At 33.7% G+C, this 24672-nt stretch overlaps 1 protein-coding gene across 1 annotated transcript in view; it reads left to right on the forward strand.

The window, feature by feature from the left end:
• Positions 1-24672, forward strand: part of CDH12 (cadherin 12) — a 345191-nt gene that overhangs the window by 266365 nt on the left and 54154 nt on the right. Inside the window, exons 5-6 of the mRNA XM_031676881.2 lie at positions 270-437; positions 20390-20577. Of these exons, the coding sequence (XP_031532741.1) occupies positions 270-437; positions 20390-20577 (356 nt within the window). The remainder of the gene's footprint in view (positions 1-269; positions 438-20389; positions 20578-24672) is intronic.

A 24672-nucleotide genomic window follows, 5' to 3' on the forward strand; every position in this document is an offset into this window, starting at 1 on the left:
AAGGTAGGATAATTCTGTATAAATGATGTGTAACTTGGTTGACTTAATAAATGATGACCATCTTTTAGCATTTCACTATATGGTTATTAACATACTATATTTAATATCCTATCATTTTGGGTGTTTCACTTTTAAAAATACACAGGATTTTTGTTAGCATGTCTTTGCTAATGAATCTAAATAGAATAACTTCCTTGTTGTGGACTATTTTATTTTGGAAAACACAGCGTTTGTGATATTTGTCTTTTATTTTATTTTTTCCCTTTAAGGTGTTATTAGAACAGCTTTGCCAAACATGGACAGGGAAGTCAAAGAACAATACCAAGTCCTCATCCAAGCCAAGGACATGGGCGGACAACTGGGAGGGCTCGCTGGAACGACAGTAGTCAACATCACCCTCACTGATGTCAATGACAATCCACCTCGATTCCCCAAAAGTATGTTCTTTCCTGTTAAGTCTAAATCAGTGCAGCTTTTTAAAAAATGTCGTTTTTTCCATTAGAAACATGCATAGAGTCACTTGAATAGAAAATAAGATAAATGAGTCAATAATTGTACGACTCTTTGGTTATCAAGTCATATGAAAGGAAAATGCTCACAGTAGGTTGGAATCTCATCTAATTTCTTGTTAATTGAAAAATAATATAAATATGAAAAGTACGATGCAATTTAAGACATATATTTCGGACATATATGCCACCATACTATTTGTTATAGAATATATCGCATAAAATTCTCTACCTTCACTCTAACAATTATATATGTTGAATCATTTCCATATGCTTCCCTGGAAATATTAGATGACATTACAGTGATGCAATTTCATTACTTCAGTTCTATTTTGTTTTAGTCTGCAATAGGTGAAAATTGCTACAGTTTCTATGATAATAGAATGATTCACACCTATATTTTCTTTAGGACTCTGTGTTTCTTACTGAAAATGAATACTTCTCACTTGTGTTACATCTAGTTTTCTTTTGCAGTATTACATTTAACACCAATAAGTACCTGTTCAATTTCTGGTACATTTTCAAGGTTGATAGTTTAGTGTTCTTAGGACTTACAATACAGAAACTGAATATTTCTATCATTGCTTATATAGGAAACTTGATGAAGTCAATAGATACTCATTTGTATGAACGGTTAAAAAAAAACAAGACAAAATGCTTTTTTTTTCTAATTTCAGGAGAATTTGAGTTTATTCGGTAAAGTATTTAACGCTAAGAATATGTAACTAAATGGGTATTTTATTCGTTTAGCTGTGTGGTTTTCCATAGTTTCCTACTTTGTTTTTTTGCTTAAAATGATCGAACTATATTTTCTTATAGAAATATCTTTACCGAGTGACCAGAAAGTAAGTTTGCTGGACAAATGTGATAGGAATGGCAGTTAGAAATTATCATAATTTAAGCAGTGGAATGCATGTGACAAATGGAGAGTAAATAATATATTATGATTAATAACACAGAATCCTAGGGCAACACTTTCCCTTACTTTTCCAATCAGGGAAACAGAAAAAAATATAAATAAATATTTAAAAGGAGAAAGAAACAATGCATTTGATTCTCTAGCATATGGCATTAATAAAGAACATGTTCCCAACTCAAAAACACTGATTTTTAACATTTTTACTACTTATTTGTGGCAATCTGTAGTAGCTAACTGAGGAGACTAGTTTGAAAGATTGTTCTACTTTTATATAAAAAGGTGATATGGGGAACTTAAGTCCTGCTTTGGATCTTGTGCATATAAAATATGTTCGGTCTAGGGTATAGGAAATAGCAGAGATACTCCCAGGTAGTGACAATATTCTTATTCACAAGGATGATAGTGATGTTTTTCAGATGAGGAGTATAAAACTCGGCCAGCAGAAAGAAAACAACTTGTGGGTATGGATGAAAGGGAGTTTGTAAAGGTCTGATCCAGACAAACAGGCTGGGATGCAACAAGGAAATGAGAATGTCTCAATGGGAGAGAAATAGAGTAAGGTTAGGGAAACAGGACGGCGTGCTCAGGTCCTGGGGAACAGGAAGATCACTTCCAGATCTTAGCTAGTGAAAAGAGAATCTGGATAAAGCAGCAGGCTTGCTTGGAATGTATTCAAAATTGAATCTATAGGTCTAAGAGTAACTAGATGATCCCCACTAGGGAAGATTGTGGGGGTGAGGGCATTTGAGCCTTTAGAGCATTTACATGCTGTCAAGAATGTTATTTTCTTTCCTGTTCTCAAAAAAAACTCTAAAATCTTTATTTTCCATGTTACTGTTAAGAAAACTGAGGCTCAGAGAGATTAACTAACCCAAGGTCAACACAATTGGCAAAGTTTTTTTTTTAATCTAAAATTCGAATTTCTTCTAGTTTAACATAATGTAAAAAAAATTATTTTTTGTATCTGCCACTTCTAAACCATATTTTTTTAGACACATCTGCAAAAAAAATCACAAGACCTATGTTGAATTGTCACCATAAACAGAAATGAGAGGGTAGAAGTTAAACCAAATAAATTGCTATGATCTAATGATTTTCTTCTTGTGTTCCATGGCATATTTGAACTATACCCTGAAAGTATAATCGCTGAGAGATATTTTTGAATCATAAAAAAGAAGATGGTTTTCACATTTTGCATAAATAAAAAATTAATCCCCTTGAAATTTTATATGCCTCTGTGTCAAGCCGTTTTTACTACACTGTCATTTTGAATTACACCCTTCAGAGGAAAAGACAATACATTTATAAACAGAAAAGCCATCTCTTTAGAAGCAAATGCTCTTTTTGCAGGAATATTTCTCACATGGATCAATTAAATTGAAAATATGACAATTACAAACTGAAATGATAACCTTTTGAATGTAAAAGCCAAGAAAACATATTTCATACATAATATAACTTAAAAAGAGTATTCTCTACAACTAGCTGCATTCGTTCACTTCTTAAGCAATTATACTGAAAAAAAAAAATCTTCCTTCAGACTAACTTCATGGAACCACATTTTTTATCATGTAAAATGCACAAGATTTCTTAAATTTCTTAAAATTTACTAATTAGAATTTGTTTTGACTCTGTGTGTACATATATGTATATGACATTGTTAAGCACATATTTCCACCAATTTCTTTCTATAAATCTATCAGAAATAAAATAAAATTAAATGGCATATCCATTTGTATGATGAAAGTTTAAATAGTTTCCTGTTTTATTGTTGCAAAATAGATGGTTCCTAAGGCATCATAATTTCCTGCCAATTCGATTTGATAATGGTGACAGTGATATTGACCAAATTACCAAGTGATGTGTATTACGCAGAGTGATTTGCATATATGTTCCCATTTAACTTTACAATGATTGTATAGTATTTTCTCAATTAAGAAATAAAATATCAAGATTATATTATTAATAAAGGCTAAGTAACTTGTCAAAGATCACGCAGCCCCTAGGTGGGAGAACCAAGACCTAATCTTACGAAGGGACTTCAACTCTTAACTTTTTATTGCTCTTTCTCTTAAAAGACAATTTGCCTTTGATGCCTCTGTTTTGTGCAAAAAGTCCTACAAATAATGCAGAGAACTGTCCACAAACAAAAAAAGGAATGCTGTTTCAGAAATGGCAATAATACTAGGCATGTTAAAAGAGCTCTACCTGCAGTCATATAAAGACAAACTATTTTCTTTATAAAATCCTTTCCATATAGTCATATAGCAGCCACCTACTATAATCAGGAGCATCTGTAGAGGCTCTCCATCTGTTAAAATAAGCTACAGGAAAATGCTGATGATTTCCATTACTTGAATTTTAAATGACAAAACCATCTAACAAGCTGATCTAAATCATACATTATGAGATCAAATCAATTAAGTGATGTGGTTAATTCACATTAGGCAAAATACTTCTCTCAGTTGCTGTCTTTCTTCTGTAAAATAGTTTTGTAATAAATAAGAAAACAACTTAGGTAAAATAAAGCACTTCATATTTTAGATTAAAAGAGGTAGTTTATAGGAAACGTAAAGTGCTGGCTTCTTTTTCCTTTCTTTTTCAACATACTAAGAGTGTAACAGAACCGTTTGTATAATAAATGAGTTCAACTGTAGAAAATAGGACATTTATAATTGTTCTAAGATAGTCACTTAGTCATAAATAGAATACTATTTTAAAGTAAGTCTGTTTTAATCAAATACCTACCGAACATGTTTATATTGACAGTTTCTAGTTTTAGAATGTTGGTTCAGTTATAAGTCAATAAAATATTACTTGCACAATAAAACATATCATTGTATCCATACTATATAGTTTGTTAATTTAACAAATAAGACATTTGTAAATATTAGAATTTATTCCAGGGAAAATGTTATTATCTTTAAATTAATATCAAAACAATCTAAATAAAATTAAAAGATGAAATGCATCAGTGAAAATGCCTACTGCACAGTGAGCAATATCTGATCTATCAAACTATCAACACTACTTATGTATGCATAAATATATATATATATATATATATATATATATCCCCAACTATATATTATTTCTTAAATTGTACACTTATGATATAGAAAAATGACAGGATGTCCAGGTCAATGAATTAAGTAACTGTTGATAACTATATATTTATTTATTGAAAAATATTGATGTATTTACTTTAAATGTCTCCTTATTTCATCCTGTCATTACTTTTTGGCATCAAGGTCAAGATTGGGTCTTTTAATATCTTAAAACTTGGAATTTATTCTTATTTATGTTTAAAGAAATATTAATTACAATATGTAATTTGTAAAGATTTTCATTAGAATCAACATGAGCCCAGTTATACCCAGATGGGGCCACACATTCTACTTCTCTTTGTTTACCATTTAGCATCTTTATACTTAAAAAATGGTAAGCTTTGACACTGAAATCTACTTGTTAAAACCATGTAGTAAGTCATTCTGAATAAAGAACTAGAGATTAATTGAATTTGGACAGTAGCCTTAAAAAATATACCCTCACCTTCTGCCAGACGCCCAATGTTTGTCGGAGGGACGACTGAGATTGACCACTAAATATACAAGCTCATGATTTAAGTTTATTTTTGTATATAATATTTGTACGTGCTTGTATATATTTTATATTTATTTTTATATACATATATGCAATCTGAGAGTTTACAACCTTACATAGATTTATATATTTAATTAAATAATGTTATAGGAGAAAACTTCCTGGATTTTGAGTCCCCAGGATATGCCTGAATATGTAAATATGTGTAGTTATGCTGAGAGTCACTTCAGTCCCTTTCACAATCTCCTTCTGTTACTGTAGGGAGTGAAAAACCTACAAATCTCACCTTCAAACTTACCTGGAAGCTCTGGCCAAGGGCCTGCTTCCGACCTGCAGATCAAGTGCAAATCACTGTTAACACCCCCAGCATGTGCGTAAAGGGTGCCTCTGAGTGTAAGGCAAAAGCTGAATTTCTGTTCTTAGCACTGTCTCCAACATGTTATCTTAGGTAGAAGAATGCGAGAGAGAAGATGATGGCAGTTACTCTGAAAGAAATACCAGAAGAAGCGTGACTAAAATAATAGCTCTTACGTGAAATCCACTTTTGTGTTTAAATGAGAATGACTACTTCAGCTTCATTCAAATATTTGAGGTTGGAAGGGTGGTGTAACCAGTAAGTCTGCAAAGCTAACAGTGTAGATCAAATGCAAGTTAAGGCTCTCCTTAATTGGAAGCAGGTGGTAGTTTTAAATTGTAATAAAAAATTAATATAGTGAGGGTTTAATGACATAAATTCATATTTATTTATGTTTCTCAAATTTAGTACTGATGCCAATTTAGCATCAACATTAGTACACAGTTTAATTCCAACAATTAAAATTTAATTAATATTTAAGTAATTTCAAATATAGTACACATTTCTAGTATTCTCTGACAATTTTTCCTAGTGCACGGCTTTTAGATCATTATCTCTGAAAGACAGAAATAAGGCAAAATTTAGATAAGCTGACCTTTGATATTATATGTATGCATGATTCATGGCAATTAGATATCCTCCTCATTTGGGAGGAAATGTTTAAAAACCATTAAAAATTATAAACCTTAGGTCTTAAAAAATTATACAAATTTATCTTTGGGTATCTTCTGGTTTTCATGTAAAATGTAGGCATGAGTCATTATATTTGATGACTCTATTTCTAGTCTTGAAAAATAAGCCAAGACACATTATAAAACTAGGTTTTTACTCAGTAGAATAAACACTTCTAGTTTAATTCCCAAATGAGTCTTTGTCTACTTCAATAAAAGTAAATAAGAAATAACTACTTCCTGAAGTTAAGGCATGCAAATAATAACTTGGGTCTTATTCACCAGTGGTTCTCCCAGTGGTTCTCAAACTGTGTTTGCCTTAGGACTCCTTTGGGACCCTATGCCTCAGTAATGAAAGTTCTGTTTCAATTGACATAACTTAGAACCGGAAATTTGAATTTTAAATAAGTGTTCCAGTTTATTTTAATATAAGTAATCTGCAGGGCACAATCTGAAAAACAGTGGTTTATTGTGGTGAAGCAGAACGTGTTGATTCTCTGAGAAGGCTCTTTTCATTATTCATTAACTAGAAGTAATGAGTTAATTATTTTGTATCTCATGAGAATTTTTTTTTATTCATGCAAAATTCTATTCCTACAAAATTCCACCTATCTAGGTGGAGACTGAATATTAAAATGAATTCATTTTAAACCAAGTGTTTTGAAAGTTTTGTGTTTTTTTTACCAACGAAGTACTTATAGACAGCTCTACATCTTGCTTAGAAGCCTTCCAAAGAGTTAGGGATATCAGCTACTGACACTTTAAGGCTGAATTCAAACTAGATCAAACTGAATACAATTTGAAGACAAGATCAGTGAAAGACTCTGCTCTCCCAATTCTCCAATGAGAAAGGAACAGTGAGTTTCACTAGACTCTATGTAGGCAGATATAAGCAAATGAAAAATAACTGTTTTAGAATCATTTCTCATTGTTAGTATTGTCACTATTAATATCATACTGTGTTTTTCTAATAGAAAGCGTAAGTCTGTTTAAAATGGTGCTGACACTTTTTGATGCTGTACTTAGTCCTGTTGCCCATGTAACAAAGTACGAAAGATCGTAACCTGGTTGCTCTATTGCCCCATCAGCAGACTCTCAGAACTGACTCAAGATCAAAGGATCTAGAGGTCTTTAAGATATCTCTTATTTTTCCGAACCATATTAAATAAAGTTTAAAACAGAACTGATAGTAAAGATTTTGCCCCTAATCTTACCTATGTTATCAACAATAATAACAAAGTCTAAAGACCATGGGTCCAATAATATTTAATATATTTGGTTATGTGTATACTTTCTGGCTCACATTAAGTGTCATTAAAAAAATTAATATCTTGGAGAGGTGGCTTGAATATTTTGGCGTTGTATAATCCACAGTTCAAATGTGAAACTTTACCTATGATCTAATAAAACCCATAGGTTCTTAAACAGACAAACTAGTTAACACATAAGGAAATCTGTTTAGGGTGGGTTGAAGTTCAGCACCAGAGGCTGATGATGGCTCAATCCTTATGGAGCTGGATGGCTAGTGACATTCTTTAGCTGGAAATTTTAATGAGAATACCATTTTAAACAATTTTACCCAGAGTAAAGAATATATGCTCTGGTTGTTAACATCATTTTCTCAGTTTCCTTAAAATGCTTAAGTTTATGTTATTATCACTGCAGTCTATGAAAATCACTTTAATAGTCAGTTAAAATTTTCTGTGACTTGTATGTAATCAAATATATGTATTTATTGATACTTGTTCTTGATTCTTAGCCAACTGTGCACTCTGTAAGACAAATATCTATATGTATTAATATATTACAGCCAAAATAAACTTCCAAAATTTTGATCAGAATAATTATTGGCAGAAATAGGAGATGGCTATTAGACCTGAGATTATTAGGAAATATTTATGAAAGGTATAGCATTTGAGAAGAAATATATAATGAGAATTTAACAGAGAGGATGTTAGTTGCAGAGTGCCACAATCCTGAAATGTACACATATATTTATGCATGTATATGTGAGCTTTTGAGTGGAGGGGCAATACCATAAATCAATATGTTAGAAAATTAACTTCGTTAACTTGGTAAACACTGAAGTAGAGAGTAAATGTGGCACAAAGCCAGGGCAGGTATTTGGAATAGGTAAGCAGAGGCAGAGCTGAGAGATACTCACCAGCAGAACGGAAAGGACTTTGTGATCTATTGGATTCAGAAACAAGTAAGGAAAGAGCATGCAGAGGAGGAGGGTGTAGCTCAGTGGTAGAGTGCATGCTTAGCATGCATGAGGCCCTGGGTTCAATCCCCAGTAGCTCCATTAAAACTAACTAAATACATAAACCTAATTACCTCCCCTTCCAAAAAGAAAAGCATCAAAAAAAGAACATGTGAAGAAATTGTTTAAGTAAGAGATTTTTTTTCTGTCAATATGTGGACATTAGATTGGAGATTAGCAAAAGACTGAAAAGGTAGGAAACCAATTATCAAAATGGCTTCCCTGATGCTTAAGCTGTTTGCTGATTCATTCTGACTTAAAATTCTTGCAACTTGTTTTTCTCTTCTCTCTGACCAACCCCCATCTCTGCGTCATTTACTAACTGCTTTTGTGTTATACAGCCCCCAACCTTTCCATTATGCACTCCTCTCCCTGTACATTCTTCACCCAGAATAGCTTATCCTTTAACCCAGAAGCTGTATTTCAGAAAGCTGGTCATGGGCTGAGAGCCTCAGAAGAATAAATAGACCCTCTGGAGTTTCTCCATAACACCAGGTGGATTCATCAAGATTAAAAAGAACGCAGCATGGATTGGAAACCACTCTGATTGTTGTTGCCTTTCTGTTCCATCCAGTTTTTCTATAAACCTCAGCACACCAAATTCAAGATGGATTCACAGTCTCTAAGGCACTAGCCTGCTGTAACTCCCTTTGCCTGGCAAAGCACTAAAGCTGCCCTTTTCTGACACTCCCAAAACTCTGCCTCCAAGTCTCAATTCGGCTATCGCAGTTCAGAGGCTGGTGTTTCAGCAACAAGATGGCTGAAAACATGGGGAGCCTCAAAGAGAAGTCAGAGTCAAAAAAACATTTCTGAGAGACATAAACATAGACGTGATAAATGGATCCTGAGGCATGGATGAAATTAATCAGATTAAAGAAGACGTAACTCTTTAATTTTTAATATAAGAAAATCCAGGAAGGGGAATAAACAAAGGTACAAGGAGAGTTTTAAACCTACCACCTCAAAACTTTGGTACAGAGATTTCTGGCAATGGTGTACATTTTTAATCATAGATGTAAAGGCATCCTAAATTCTTACTCATTTCATGTGGTTTAAATTTCTCTATTTCATATTTGCCTTTTTATTGGTCTTAGCAATATCGGCAAATTTTATATATCGGCATAGAAATTGCACTTCTAAAGTATTTATGAAAGTTAAACAGAATATAAACAATACTAAAAACCATGGGAACAAAATGTTTTGTACATAAGAAATCTATTTTATTAACAAATAGGAGACACAATAATTTAGATCATTTAATGAATAATGTCTCATTGATTGTTAGTTTTATTGAAGATTAAATGCAAAAATGGCTATATCAATTTTTTGCACTGTATAAAGGGAATAAAAAAAAACATGAATCTTTTCCTTCAATCAGCTCTGTGTATAATGGGGAGATTAAGTTAATGGACAATTTTACTACTTGAAGTAAAATAAATGACAGACTTATGCATGCAGTGATATACAAATATGTAAGAGGGGTATCCAAGCTACTATAGAGTACATCTGAGAGGCTGTTGAAGGAAATAATATAAATATTGATTTTTGAAATCTCTAAGAGTTAGCCAGTGGAACAGCAAATGTGTGCCAAAATATTTTAGATCATTGCAAAAAAATGTATTATTTAAAGAATTGTTTTAAAAAAAATGGTAGTGCAAAGACAAGAAAAAATTTCATGAAAAAATACCTTGAAGCTGTCCTTGAAAGTGTGAGGAATAGAATTTATGCAAAAGGAAATGAGGAATAATGGGCAAGTGAAACATTTTATGCAAACATTTTGTTGCATAAACCGCAAAATACGAAAGAGATATGGGATATTCAATCAATAAAATATACGAAATTACAGAAAATTTAAACCATTGTGTACATGTATAATACATTAATATAAGATGAATATTCAGAATCAAAATGTGTAGATCAAAGAGTTGGGTGTTATCAAAAAAATTAGTTTTGATTAAAAGAAACTAAAATATTACATTGGAAGAGACTATCACCAAATTTCACTTTTCTAGACTAGTCTCATGATGATTCAAAAAAATCTGTAAGAAATCAAGCCTTTGGTTAAATAAATATTCCCAGGCAGATTTGAATTTCAGACATTTTCAAGGTGTTAAATATATTTATGATTTTTAATAAAACCTCTGGCATGGCCTATTTTTGTGAAATTGGGCAACATCAATGAGAATTATCCAACTACTGTATTTTGTTAGGTGGATCAGAAATTACACAAACAAGGGCAAAAGAAAGGTTTACATATTTAATGGGGTTTTAAGGGAATATTAAATGTACTCCATAAAATGAATGTGCAATGGAAAGTTACTGATGCACTTGAAATGCTGTGCCCTCTTGCCAAGATTTCCATCATGTTTACTATTAGGTAATGGGAATAGTGGTTATATAAATTACACATATTAAAAATACATATTTTTGAGAACTAGGAACACTTTTTATTCTGGCAACCATCAAGTAATATAAATGGGTTTTGTTTCATGGTTCATTTGGTTGAAATTTCTAATGCAACTTCTTGAAAAAATAATGTTATAAAGAGTAATTAGTTTTGCATAGAAATATAGATACACGTTTATTGAATCTACAAACTAGTAAAACTTTGTATTAAACTTAAAAAAAATTGTACTTGAAAGCTGGGAGCTATGTAATAAGAAAGGGAGAATTGGAAGGACAGAAAGAGATGTAATAAATTTTCCTTCCTTTTTTGGGTGCAGAAGCAGAAGCCATTCTATCTTTAGAGCCACATCCCTTTCCTGGTACCCTCTTGTATCTCTTAATGCTCTTTTCTCTATATCTTCATTGATTTTCGCTCTATAAGCACTGAAAGAGAAACTTAGCTCAAGACTATCCAGCTCACCGATTCCACCCTTAATTGGGATTTGCATTCATCAGTGTAGCTGAAATTAAGAAGAAATTGAATTATTTGCATTTTGAAAGGGCTTATTTGATAACTCATTACTGTTCCCATCTGACTGAGGCTAAGGCAGTAAAAACCAAGTGAAATAGGCAAACCAAATGAGAGACTGTAGTGAAGATCAGAGATGCCACTTGATTGGCTCATCTCATTGCCTGTAAGTGACTACGTGTATGCACTCCAGTTTTCTCACCTGTAGACCAGTAGAGTGATACGCTGGAGCTGGCTCTACCTCATAGCTCTTTGTGCACATCTCCTCCCAACTCTTTGTTCAGTGATGTCATGTTGGCTTGACATCAACCATAGTGGGAGTACTTACACCACAGAAACTGACAAACATTAAAAAGTCAGGGCTTGTATAAGTTTTCCCTACTCTAATCTGGTTGTTAAACATTTACTAGGACATCACTGACTGGGAATTATAATAATAGTATCTATCTCATAGTCTTAATGTGATTTTAAATTACTTAATAATGGATAAATGCTAAGAAAAGTACCTGAAAAATAGGAAGCACTATATAAATGATTGCTATTAACATTAATTATTATTATTATTATCATTTTAACTGTCTATTCTATTTAAAAAGTAATATATATTTTAAAAGTTCTTTCTTTCCTTCATACTGATGCTCATAGATTTTCTGAAAGTTCATACATTTCCCTCCAACAGTCTTCTCCATGATAAAAGGACTGGAATTTCTACCTGAGAGCAATCCACAGGACTCCTTCTATCCTTGCAATGCAATACAAAAAAGAGATTGCAGTTAGGGCAAGGGGAGGGAGAGTAGGCATAGGAAAGCCAGTTAGACAAAGGGCAGTGATAGAAACAAAAAGTGTGAGTCATTTAATCTGGAATAGTGGTGCTAGGGGTTAAAAATGGCAATATGTGGATAGATTTGGGTGATTTTAGGAAGTAAAAATATCAGCAATGTTCATGAATTTGTTATGGACAAGAGGATCCTAGTCTGTGGAATTGGGGAGATGGTAATACTGCTTGCTGAGACAGTGACTTTTATGAGAGGTCTTCTGGGGGCTTGGCAAGTCTATGAATATGTCAAGGCTGAGATGCTTTGAAGATTGAAGTGAAATTTTGGAATCAGATAGTGATTTGCCACATATGGAACTCAAAATGTATGTCTAGGCTGGATTAAAAACTAAAGAATGTTTAGCACAAAGATAGTAAGCAAAGGAAAAGGGACAAATGAAATTAGCCAGGAAAAGGAAAGCCTGGGTAAAAGACACGCGAGACCATGGTTCTTGGCCATCATCACAGAGCAGAACGGGAGGGAGTTTAATCAGTCCTGCTCTTCAGAACGAAGCGCAGAACAATTCGATCAGAATATCTTGAGCAGCCTATTTATTTATATATTTTTTTAACTTTGCAAACCATGCCAATTTGCAGCCAAATTTGAAAATCACTTATCTGGGTTCTCTTTGAGGTGCACCAGCAAAGGAAGCTAAGCAGGAGTAAGATGTGAGGCGGGGGGGAAAGCAGAAGTGTAGAGTGCCACAGATGTGACAGAGGACTGTGCTTCAGGAGAGATGGCATAACCAAGAATGTGGAATGCTGCTGAGAAATTATTGTTGGAGTTAGGGACATGGATGTCATGGAAATCTCAGGGGAAACTCTTCCTCATAAATGGGTAGGTCCAGAAATCAAGTTAAAATTGCTTGCGAAGTGATAGTTAGGAATGGGTAATAGAAACTATCTTTGAGAAGTTCTTTTGGAAAGAAAAATGAAATTAGGTGGGTAGCTGCAATCAAATTCGAGAACAAGGGAAACTTTTGTAATGTAATCAAATTTGAGCCGTTTGTGCCTTCTCGGGAATGTCTCAGTTGCAGAGAAGATAGACTCTGCACTCTGTTTACAAATTGCTGGAGTTTAATAAAAGAAAACAGAGAAGAGAGGCATCCCTATTGCAGATGAAGAGGAGAGGGAACAAGGTTCACAGACACAACAAAATGTTAATATTGATGTTTCCACTGGAAGCGAAGATGAAATGGATACAGCATAGTCAAGGATAAAATTCAGAATTTACAATTGAAATGACAGGATGCACTTAAGACCCTTGAAGCCCTCAATCACAACTAAGCTCTTTATATCCTTTTAAAACACTTTGTGTAGAGTGGGGAGGGAAGGAACTTCTGTGTGGAAGATTTCTTTGGAAAAAGCCATGCTGAGTCATTATCTAATAAAAGTAACGGGTGAGGGTGACTTTCCCTCTCTTCTCAGGTCTTATGAGGGGAGTCTTCCCTTCAACAAGGACCAATTGTAAAGTCCAATATATTTTCCCAGAAATGGGAGAAATTCGAGGACTGATGCCTGTCTCAATGTTAAGAATGTTAAACCGTCCTGGAAAAGCAAAGACTCTCAGAAGCAGGGCTTTGTTCAAAAAAGTAATTATGACAACAAAAGGAGGAGTTTGAAATGTGCAAGCAAAAGGGAGAACCAGCCCAGAGTCATCTTAAATCCTGCCGGAGAGATTTTTTTCTCAAAGGTAGAATCTGAGCGTGGAATGGGTCATTTGGAGATCAGAAGGCTGAGGGGAATGTTGCATCAAAGCGGAGGAAATGCCTTTGCCATGGGATCTGTAGTTAGGAGAAGCTTCCAGAAACCTCCCCAAAGAGCCACTGGAGACAGTCCATCCCAGAGAGGGGAAAGCGTTCCATACAAGTAAGAAGAGCCCTCTCCCCTAGCTTTGCCGCCTCCTGTATGGAGGTGAAAATGCCCTGGGCAGGTGAGTGATGAGAAGAGGGTAAACCCGTCAAGCCATCCATGACCAAACTGCAGCCCCATATGCACCCGTCCAGTTTGGCTTATAGTTGGAGTGGCAGACAGGAGAGTCTTAATTTTGCATAAGGATCGAAACACTAATACAATACACTGGAAATTTCTGAGTTCCAAATCTAGAGTTTGGTAATTAAAGTCGACAGAGGACTATCTATTATTTAAAGATGAGCAGATAAGGCAAAGCTTACTTTCAGTGAAGCGAGTCTAAAGGAACAATGGGACACAAAGGAAAAAAAAAACAGGTTTTCATTACATCTTGCATGTTGTGCTTTTTTAGACTAAAGGTGACACAAAGTGGGACTGTCTGAAGGTTCAGGAAGCTGAGCTCTCTCCTATGTGGTATGATTTTATTTTTCTGTGAAATATGAGGGAAGGTCACCCACTGAGAAAGGAAATGGTAAACGGTAAAGCACAGGTTTGTGGAGAGTAGACCAGTTTAAAATGAAAGTCACAGAGATTGGTCATAAATTTCTTTGGCTAATTTGTAGGCTTTGCAATCAATTTTGAAAGTGCATTTGAGGCGAGTGATCAAAATGTATAGTGATATCTAGCTGCCTCTCTGTAGTTTTCTCAGCCAACCACACCTCCTTTTTGAGATGGAGGATAATTACCATTATCAGGGGTTGAGTTTTGCCAGATTGTGGCACCAGAAGGACACGGGCAAGATGACATAGATAAGAGGTTTGAATGATACTGAAATGATAAACCATTTGTTTCAGCTGGATGAGGAAAGAAGACGGGGGGATGATAATGGATTGCTGGATGTACAAAGATCAAATACACTGATATTCATTAATACTGAAAGATTGTAGACTTGATAATAACATTGATATTTACTTCATATATAAATACGTATTTACATACATCAATATCTGATATTAAAGTAGGGTAAGTCATAGTGGGAGTAATTGAACAAACACTATGGAAAGGCTTTTGATTACAATCATATCAACTTTGTCACATGGTTACTTTTGTTCAGAATGTCTTCTAGCTGACTTCACAGGGTCAACATCACCTAGTTGACTCAAAAGTGAATAGAATTGTGCAACTCTCCTTTAGAACACTGATATTACTTTGTGATTTTACTTTGTGTGACTGTTTAATTAATGTCTACCTCCCTAATTTATGTTACTGGACCCAATTCCAGTGTGGAGGGGGTGAGGGAGGAGGCATTTCCCCACACCGTCAAGCACTTCTCAGAACACCAACGAGGTGTCCTACAATTCAACTCAACTCTGCCACCATCCACCTGGAGACGACAGCAGGTTGCACGGATCTGTGCTATTTCCTTCCTTCTGCTGCCTTTAAGCTTTGCTTGTTCTTCTCCTCCTAGTTCCTTTAGATGTAAAGTTAGATTGTTTATTTGAGATTTTTTTCTTATTTCTTGAGGTACGCCCATATCATCATAATCTTCCCACTTAGAACCACTTTTTCTGTGTACATAGCTTTCTGAATGTTGTGTTTCCATTTCAACCTCTGTGGTTTTGACTTCCCTCCCGTTTGTCAGTCACCAACCTTGGGGTGTGGATCTTGACTCCTCCCTTCCTACCCATTTCGCTGTGTGTCCTTCTTTATGTCTTTTGTTGTGGAGCATCTCTTCTGTAAGACCTTAGGTTGTTCTTAAAAATAGTTGCTCTGTAAGTGTTGTAATTTTTGTGTGTGCATGAGAGGAGGTGATCTCAAGTTCTTCCTACTTTGCTATCTTGAACCCTCTCTCTACTTTCTAAAGTTGAAATATAAATGTGATATTTCAAATATGCATCAAATTAGGTGTCTCAAATATATGTTTTCCAGTTCTTAAAAATGTTTATCATTCCTATCAATTTGAAATAGTTTCTACTGAAGCTTCTAATATTTCTAGTACTCCAGCATTTTTAAATACTAATTACCTCCAAATTAGTTACTTGCTCTGTACAGACAAGTTGTATGTGCAGTTGGACACTTCTTATAAATTGCTTTTGAGTAACTTTAGATTAGTTATTACTATAAGCATAAAATAAAATGCATTTCAAAAGAGAATTCCATCTTTTTATTTTGCTATTCTTATTGCTGGATGTTGTTGCAGTATTATGTAATTCATTCATTCATTTAACATATTTATGTGGGTCCTATAATCTATATTTCTGATTAAACTGTAACATTCTAATTTGTATTTTGTTAAGTAAATGTATCTCTTTTGTGTTTTCATCAATACTTGGAAATTTCTTCAAAGAAAAAGGGAGGAAAGTATGTATCCTTTGTCCTTAGGTATTGATAAATGTGCACGCACACATTGTGTAAGTTCTAATAACCAAAGTATAATTTTTACAATAGCATTAGTTACTGAAAGGATGACCACTTAGCCCATAACTGAGTAACAGATACTTTTACCTTTGGAATTAACAGGGGACATTGTCTGCAAGCAATTACAGACTTTGATCACTATAATTCTACCTTAGTTCACTACACACAGTTTTCTCCTTTTTCGTGGGAACGTGATTATTTTTAAGCATAGCATGCATATTTGATAAATATGTAAGTATGTATTCTTAGCGACTCTGTGAACCATTTTTTGTCACCTGTTGTATAACTTAATCTGTGTGGTACAGGTAGTACCATTAAGATGTTTCGCATGTGTCAGAAGTAGGACACCCAGAAGATGCTGGCAGCGTAACTACATAGTACATCATAAGCCATCCAGCTTTGGCACAGCTGAAGATCACTTCAGTTCTGAATTAATCTGAATGACTCCAGCTTTATTGCTGTTTGGTTTCTAGAAATGATAAAATGTCAAGCCATTGGAAATAAAACGACAGAACCTAAACTATCCAACGTGACTAATGCATAGTTTCTCTCACTTGTGCCACATTCTGTAGACTTTATTACAATGTTTTATTGAGACATGCTTGTCTTCATGAATGTGAGTGCCTTCCACCTTACTAAAATGTACATCTGTTATGTAAAGAACAGAAAATTCGGCGCTCTGTATATGCTTGTTTTATGTACACTAACCCTCAGTGTCCAAAAAAGATGTAAGTGATGAATCACCGTTTTACTTCTATTACATCTTAATTTTGGTAGGGCCTGTAAGTGGAATGCAGGTGAGCCCATCTTTTTTGAACAAGGCCAGTATTTCAGTTTGTCGCAAGTCTTCCAATGTCATTAGATAATTACGAACTTTGTAGGCATGCTATATAGGATCACAACTTTTCAAAAAGCTGTTATTTAACTTATATTGATAGAGTGCTACAAAGTATAGCTGCTTCACATGTGTTGTTATTAGCCTCATAAATGTTCTTTTAGAAAACATAAAATTCATATATCAGCATATTGCCTTGAAAAGAGGGACACTTTCATCTATACTCTCTATTATCTGATGTCCTTTAGATAACCTTTCACAGTTTAAAATGTTTTTCTCACATTGAAGCATCTCAATTCTGGCTGAAGTCTTCCCCTTCACTAACCAGAATCCCTCAGTGATGATGCCAGATTGGGTTAGTTCCTTTGATCTCTGATTTTATTATTTTTGCTTTTAAGCGTTCAAATGAAAAGCAAACGCATAAATCTAATATGTAACCTAAAGTTTCTCCCCTTCAATAGATCAGATAGACTACGCAGAAATATTCCAAGCTTTTAAGTTAGATGTTCCTGTTTTCCTAAAAAATCCACTCAACCCTCCATGTGCCCCAATGATGTATAAGCATCTCCACCATGCACTGTTGGACATGTTTCAACTTTGAGATGCACTACACTTGACAGCTCCTGGTCTCTCTCAGATCTCTGTCTGCCAGCCATGTCTTTGATAATTTTTAGTCATAAATTTCCCAACTAGATATCTTGTTAGAGGAGATTTATAGACCTCCATTGCTCTATTTTATCTGGAAAAATTCAAGACCTTTCCTAACACTTGGTGATGTACCACAAGATTAGACCTTGACAGATCACACTCTAGATTCAAGGTTTTTGGTGCTTCTTCAGCTTCGGTATCACAATCACACAACAAGACACAAAGGATGTAGACACATTTCTGATCAATTATACTTATATTTATAGGTATGAAGAGAGGGAGAAAAAAGACAATTAAAAAACACCTCACAAGTTCCATGCCTTTTCCTTTTTCTTTGGAATTGGTCCCTGAGAAGTTTAGGACAACTTTACATAAAGTAAACAGGAATTCATCTTTAAGTTTACTAATATCTTCCGGAGCACTTCAACAGGATCAGGTTTAAGTGTGGCTACTGTGGAACACGTATTCTCTATAGAAAGTAGCTTGCAAAAGTCACATCACGTTCTACGTAGTCATGGCTTTTTGAACTCAGACAAATTTACCTTGGGTTAGTCTTTACCCCTCTTGTAGGCAGTTGGTATACAATGTAACCTGTGATTGTATTCTTTTTCTTTGCTCTTGTGGCCTCAAATTCAAACCCTGCTTTAAGTCCACAAACATTGAGCAACTCTATATGACAGCCACTCTGTTAGGTGCTTAGGGAATGAAACCTAATGAAACGTAACCATAGCCTATGGAAAGATGCTAGTTTGACAGATGAATAGAAATTATTTAACCAAAATCAATTCATAATGTCTACATACCACTCCATTATTGCCACTTGAAGTATTTTTATTTGGTCTATGTTTGTTTGTTTATTTTAACACTTGCATTTTCTCTTTGAGAGAGATTTCTCGTATCTTCTTAGAAGGCAGGTATACTCTTAGTCAATTATTAAATCAACTAATTAAGCAAGTATTTAATACCACTCTAAAGTGTGCTGTCTGGAAAAAAATAATTCTAGGTAAATACTTAACTGGCTTGAGACTACATATATTATGCGTCCCTTTGAGGTAATGTCCGTTGGATGGATATGAATAAGGCTGATTTTAACATAATAAAAGCAAGTAGTAGGTATCTTTTTCTTAGGGGGAGGTGGTAGAAAGGCAAATAGCAAGATTTAACTGGTACTGCGGCTAGTGAAATTACAAAATTTTGAGTCTGTGAGAGAACTACAAGACTTCTAAAAATAATCGGGGATAAAAAAGAAACTTTGGCAGAAACTTCATAACATCTGATTGGTTATTTTTCTCATATCTATTAAAGGAAACAATTGTAATATTGTGTTGTAGTCTGTTGAATGAGCTTCACCAACCAAAAAAAAAAAAAACAGATTAAAACTTCCCTAATTTAATTGCTACAAAGGTAACTAGAAGTTCAAATCAGTTACCCTGGTTGCTTTAATCTTTGGAAAGTACAATCCAAAATCTACTAATAGAAATTTAAACTGGAGTCAATATTAATTTAAACTTTGTATTTTTGTGTTTAGTTTTGCTTTTGCTTTTTTTTCCTCCTGTTTTCTTTCCTTCCTTATCTTGATCTAAACAGAATGCTGTTTAATCTACTGATATTTACATTGATAAGATAATTAGTAAAATAGCCTGTATCTTTTTCTTCACATTATACTTTACAAAATTTTATAAATTATTTTAAACAATGTAAATATTTTAGTTTTTGTGAGATATCATATTTTTGTGATTCTGATATATTTTGTATAAAGATTTTTACAAGTTTTTCTGACAGTATCAAATTTACAGTAATGTCAGTTCTCCACCTGGTGGTAAAAAAAAAAAAACATTTTCTTTTTTTCTTTTTTTAATGCTAAAAAATTGGCAGAAAGAACTTTATATCCTGATTTTAAAAATGTGTAAAATTACCTAGAAGGGAACTCAGTCAAAATTAACTAAATACAAGTTGAATATTAATCTAAAATACACAATACTTAAATCTATTGTAGATTAAAATTTGGATTAACTATCTATATAATCATTTTCCAGGTCATTTTTAGTTCAATGATTTATACTTACTGAGTAAATAGTTCATCTGCTTTTATATTTATATTATACATACATTTTACATTCATGTATGTTAAGACACATAACCTTATTTTTCTATAAATATCTACATAACTGTCTTCATCATCCAGCTATCTATCTATCTATCTATCTTTTTTATCTATGTCTTGTATCCTGGATTCTTTTGCATTAGTACCAGTTTATTTCATGGATAGTCCCACCTGCACATTTGATTCTAGGTACACTTAGATGGTGTTAATATGTAAAATATTTTTTCACAGGAATTTTAATTTAACACTTTCCACTGTTTATAATGCCCAGCTGAAATTCTACAACAGGATCTACTGAAGTGAAAAGTGAAAATATTACTCCTAATTGTAACCCTTTACTTGACAGCAAATTGCCTTTCAATTTTGCACTATTATGGTTTTAAATTTAATTTATTTTCTATAGACTATGTTTTTTTAAGCCTGGTAATCTTACAATAAACCTTACTAACTCCACTGTTAACAAAAAATTATAAATGTGTCATCAGGCATCTTCCATCTGAAAGTTCCTGAGTCTTCTCCTATTGGTTCAGCGATTGGAAGAATAAGAGCGGTGGATCCTGATTTTGGACAAAATGCAGAAATTGAATACAATATTGTTCCAGGAGATGGGGGGAATTTTTTTGACATCGTCACGGATGAGGATACACAAGAAGGAGTCATCAAATTGAAAAAGGTACATAGACAGTTTTTTGGACATTTACTATCCAATAGAAAGTAAAGAACAGAAAGAATAAAACCTGAAAATGACAGAAATTTTAATTTCCCTTCAATTAGCAATATTTTAAATTTAAAAAAGACCAGGTGATTGTGAAGTATTCACTCCCAGAAACCCTACTTTGTGATTCAACAGGTATAAATTTCATGTTGAAACAGTTCAGCCCATTAATTTGTTTATATCATTCAAAACAATTCCTACCAGAGTTTAAGTTTAATTTAATTTTTGTTGTTCTAAGCTTAGATGACAAGATTAATTTAAAACTAAGATCTAGAAGTAAACTCTAAGAACACCAGGCTTGGTCTAGCCCCTCTTATTACTTTTCTGAGAATATGAATATCTAGTTCACACCTTGTTGGTGAGCCTGGACCTAGAACTCTGGAATGGGGTGGGGGGGGCGGTTCTCTGCTACTGGAGAAATGAAAGAAACGAGAACAGATAATGTTGGGCTAGAGGGGGCTTGACAAGGTAAGTAAACAAAAATTAATGAGAGAGAGGGAAAAAAAGGCTGAATGATAGGAAGTCATCTAGTACTGTTACATTGATTCATGTCAAAAAAAAGGATTGCAGAAAAAGAGAATAAAAATCAAACTATTAGAAATAAGTCATTATTTCAGTGTATGTAGTTTACCTTTCATCAGGAAGGGTCATGAAGAAGGAGTATGTCAATGTGAGAAAGATTATATTTGGGATATGAAGATTGTTTCTGTAACAAAGAGGTAAATTATAGGAATTTTCAATAATAGAGTGCAGGTAAAAAAAGTGAATCTCATTTAATATAGCACTGTTTTCCCCTCCTTGTCATAACAAAGCATACTCTATTCATCCCAAACTGCAGTAAATCATACACGTTTAAGACTTGCAATTATTTTAACCTACAGGAAGTATTTTTGCATTCCGTCTCATTAATCAGGCTGCTGTTTCCATGTTTGTTCAGGAACTCTGAATTTGAACCAAAGAAACAACACATGTGGTCAAGACACTAATCCTGAATAGAAATATAGCTTTCGTATAGATGATTTATCATTTTCATTCCCACTATTATGCATAAATTCTGCTTTGTCTAGAAATGAATTTAACCTCATGATCCCATTCAGCAAAATTATGCATTTATGTTGAATTTTCAAAGTACACTTAGAAAAAATATATTTGTCAAAATTTTATTCCATTATTTTTTGTTGTAGTTTTGCTTGTTTTTCTCTCTCTCTCTCTCTCTTTTTTTTTTTTTTTTATGTACCTACATTTATCTATTTTTCCTTCAATAGAGGCACTGGGAATTGAACCCAGGACCTCATACATGTAAGCGAGCACCCTACTGCTGAGCCCTTTCTCTCCTCCCTGGTAATACTCTGATCCTCTGATAGATTACACAAGCATTTTGACAGATTTCTTTTCGGTGTTCTAATTTGCTTTGTGTGTCTAAATAAGAAATCACCAGAGGTAATCCCTACTTGCTAACCTCTTACTCTGCTGAAAAAGAAAATTGCAACCTACATACATTTATTAAACCTTGAAAAAACATTCAGGAGAACATTTTTATAACAAATTTTAAAAATACCTACCTATCTGCCTATCTACCTACCTGTATACATATCTGATGCATGTATTGTTTTGAGTGTATATGTGCTTGTGTCTGTGAACACATGTACATGTAGATCCATGACTTTAATACAGCAGTATGCTTTCTGAAAAACAAAATAATGAGGAAGTATTCAGTTGAATAAAGCCCATGAAAAACTCTTTTTTTTTTTTTTTTGGCTTTTTGATAACAGCCAGACTAACATGTATGAGGTGGTAGCTCATTGTGATTTTAATTCACATTTGCCTAATTCCTAGTGATGGTCATCATCTTTTCATGTACTTGTTGGCCTGCAGTCCTTCAAGTTTACTTTTTTTTTTTTTCTGAGTGAAGAGCGTATTTTAGGACTATTTATACGTATATTCAGAGAGTTCTCAGAACGCTTTATCTTGAACTTCTTCAGAGTCCCAGAAGAATTCAATGTACGATTATAAATATGTATGTAAATATCAACTGCAGTGATCATTTCAGTTCCATAATTTTCTTAAAATTACTTTTTGGAAACTTTTCCTTTCAATATCTCAGCATAGAATTACAATGAAGAGTCTTGACGTAAAACCAAATTCATATGGAAATTATGTTCTTAAGTGTATTACATGCATCTAGAAAATCTAAAAATGTACATTCTACAGTTTATATGTAGGTTTTTAAATATCATGATGTCTTTGGTTTTTAGAGTTTTTCTTTTTTTAGTTCACTTAAAAATAAATTAAAATGCTTAAAATTCTCTGAAGCACATATTCTCATTATCCCCAAAATCTTTATTTACTTTCCCTTTACTATTTTCCCCCTCTCCTCTTTGTCTATGGAGGGAGGGTCTCAGTGGATAAAAATGATGGTTGGGTTTATATGAGCTGAGAAGAATGAAAAAAGGCATTTTTATTTTTTTTAAACCTCAATTTGGATTCAGTTTATGAGCACTGTGACAGAATGCCATTTCACTGTGCCACTTTGAATTCAGAATAACATTACACAACTTTATACATCTCTCCAAGGCACAGGATATTGGTTGAGAAAAAAAAAAGAAAAAAGAAACAAACTACTCTTACTTTATACTTATGTCCTACTGCACAGAGCAAAGTATGAATAAAAAGCATTGTCCTATATGTTGTTAAGTATTATAACAATAGAAACAATAACAAAGCCGGGATAATAAAACTTTAAAAACTTATGTCACGTCTAAATATTAAGGGATGGGCTACATTTAAAATGAGAGAATAAGGTGTTTTAAATTCAGCAATATCATTTTTAATGAAGTACATTTTAGTAGTTTCTTTTCCTACTGGATAACTGAGAATAAGTATATACTTACTGGATATAAATATAAATGTAAAATTACATTAGTTAAAAGCATTCAAGGACTGAAAATACATATGAATTGTTACTGTGATTGTGATTTTCTTACTACTGATTAAGAAATTTAGTCAGCAGTTAAGTAGTGTGATGGATACTTATATTATGCAAAAGACTAATTTAATGTCTTGCATAATTTCTCAAACAGTTCCCTGCTATTTCTTCAAAATATCTACTGAGAACTAGTAAGTAATGGTAGCATCTGTCTAAAATAAAGAACGGTAAAGTGATTTCCTATTTATTTTAAAATAAGTAAAACTTCTTCAGAATTTAAAAAAATCCTATTTTGCTGTTACTTGGCAATGTCATTTCATTTCAAGTAACCGCAACTGTGATCACAGGGAATGTAAAGGAGAATTATTTTCTTTTTCCTTAAATACATGAGAGAAAATATTTTATTCTTCACCAGGATTTTTAATAAATAGACTGAACTCTGAACTGGCCCCACTGGACATTTTACTTATGCCCTGTTAGTCACTAAAACTCACTTGCCTTTTGCCGTCCGTTTGAATGGCAGAGTAAATTCATATCAAGTGATTTGGTAGCATAACACCATCTTGTGGTTGATTTTTGAATAATTCAGAAAAAGCTAAAAATAAAATTAGGAATACTTTGTTTTATATATAGCCAAACGTACACCTCAATTTGTTAAGTTTAATATACTCCTATTTTTGTTAGTCTGACATGAAAAATTTCAAAGAAAAATAAGTGTGTTCTTTGTTTCCGTAAATATTATGTTTCTGTTTTTGTAAGTATTTGGCTTCACCTTCTCTAAGCATCTCACCTAACTTCCCCAGTCTCATCAACTCTCGGTTAGGCTCCAAGGTGACAAAACCAGTGAAGACTCTGTGCCGAGTCGACAATGCCAACTTGTGTGTGCTGCAGCCTTTTCAAAGTCAGACCGTCTAAAGCGGAATTCCTTCTTTTCTCCCAACAAAAGCGCGCCTGCTTCTGTTTTCTCCTACCTGGAAAAGGCCCCACCTCCAGCCTAGTTCCTTTGGGCAGAAAGCTAGCTTTTTCTTACGCTACTTCCATTACCACTGACCTCCCCTTGGCAAATAGGACGGGAAGCCAGGACACTGATTCATCGCGAACTTGGGTTAAGATGTCCCTCTTTCTCC

This window comes from Vicugna pacos, chromosome 3, assembly GCF_048564905.1.
Source record: "Vicugna pacos chromosome 3, VicPac4, whole genome shotgun sequence".
Classification (NCBI taxonomy): domain Eukaryota; kingdom Metazoa; phylum Chordata; class Mammalia; order Artiodactyla; family Camelidae; genus Vicugna; species Vicugna pacos.